This window comes from Malurus melanocephalus, unplaced genomic scaffold (genome assembly GCF_030028575.1).
Source record: "Malurus melanocephalus ecotype Western Australia unplaced genomic scaffold, MMel_1.1 scaffold_3674, whole genome shotgun sequence".
Lineage (NCBI taxonomy): Eukaryota > Metazoa > Chordata > Aves > Passeriformes > Maluridae > Malurus > Malurus melanocephalus.
The window spans coordinates 1-1,258 of NW_026626906.1; the positions used below are offsets into that span (position 1 = coordinate 1).

At 61.9% G+C, this 1,258-nt stretch overlaps 1 protein-coding gene across 1 annotated transcript in view; it reads left to right on the forward strand.

The window, feature by feature from the left end:
• Positions 1-4: 4 nt before the first annotated feature.
• LOC130588185 (polypeptide N-acetylgalactosaminyltransferase 5-like) overlaps positions 5-1,258 on the forward strand; it is a gene marked incomplete at both ends in the record, with an annotated part of 4,775 nt that continues 3,521 nt past the window's right edge. The window contains one exon of the mRNA XM_057389139.1: positions 5-216. Within this exon, the coding sequence (XP_057245122.1) occupies positions 5-216 (212 nt within the window). The remainder of the gene's footprint in view (positions 217-1,258) is intronic.

Consider the following 1,258-nt stretch of genomic DNA (forward strand, 5'->3'; position numbering starts at 1 on the left):
GGCGGGCAGCAGCCCCGGGATGCACAGAGTGCTGTCCATGGATGCAACGCTCGCCCCGAGAGACCCCCGAGCTCCCGGCCAGTTTGGACACCCTGTTGCAGTCCCCGATGATAAACAAGAAGAAGCAAAAAGTAGATGGAAAGAAGGAAACTTTAATGTCTACCTCAGCGATCTGATCCCTGTGGACCGAGCCATACCCGACACCAGGCCTGCAGGGTAAGATCCTCGCCCCTCGCACAAACCCCTGTGCCACACCCTGGGAAGGGCTCGGTGCTCTGGAGAGGGKTTCTGGGGCACACGGAGCCCTTCACTTCAGCCGTGCTACCTGTCAGATGGCTTTTGCCTGYCCAGGTCAGAGCAGTTTGTGTCAAACACGGACCTGGGTAGAGTTTGCAGTTTGCTTTAACCCCTGAGCCCGGCTGCCCAAGGGGGCSGGTGGTGATGGGGCTCAGACCCCTCTGTGCCTTAGGACCCCGTACCTGGGGTGTCCCGTACAGCTCTGGGCACGGCTGGTTCCAGAGTTTCAGGGTTGGTTCCTGGACCCTGCCCCGTCCGTGTTCTGGGCAGCAGGAGCTGCCCGAGGTGTGAGAGTCACAGCCCTGCCCTGAGCATGGGGCACCCCAAGGGCCCTCCTGGCCAGGGGACCTGCGGTGGCTCCACAAACCCCACAGGAGCCGCCTGAGCACAGGAACAGCGCTGTGGTGGCTCCACAAACCCCACAGGAGCCAGCTGAGCACAGGAGCAGCGCTGTGGTGGCTCCAGAAACCCCACAGGAGCAGCACTGTGGTGGCTCCAGAAACCCCACAGGAGCAGCGCTGTGGTGGCTCCACAAACCCCACAGGAGCCGCCTGAGCACAGGAACAGCGCTATGGTGGCTCAGAGCCAGCGCTGGGTTTGCTCTGACAGCAGAGCCCGGAGTTGTGAGCAGGAATTGCCTCCGGGSAGTGACACCTGCCCAGGAGGGGACACGGGAACGCCTTGGCCAAACAGGGCGCGTCCCTGGGACCGGAGCTGCTGCCGCGGGGCACGGAGCCACAGGGAGCTGGGATGATTTTCACTGAGCCAAAACACTTTTGATTTCCTGTGAAGCCCTGAAATACATCCCTTCAGAAGGGGTTCCTGTAGAACCAAGTGAGCACATCCTGTCCCGTGGAGCTGCCCACAAGACGGGCCCTGGGGCTCTGTGGGGTTCCCCTCACCCCTCTGTTCCCCTCCCAGCACTGCAGGGCTTCCCCTCCACATTTCACATTGGCCATTT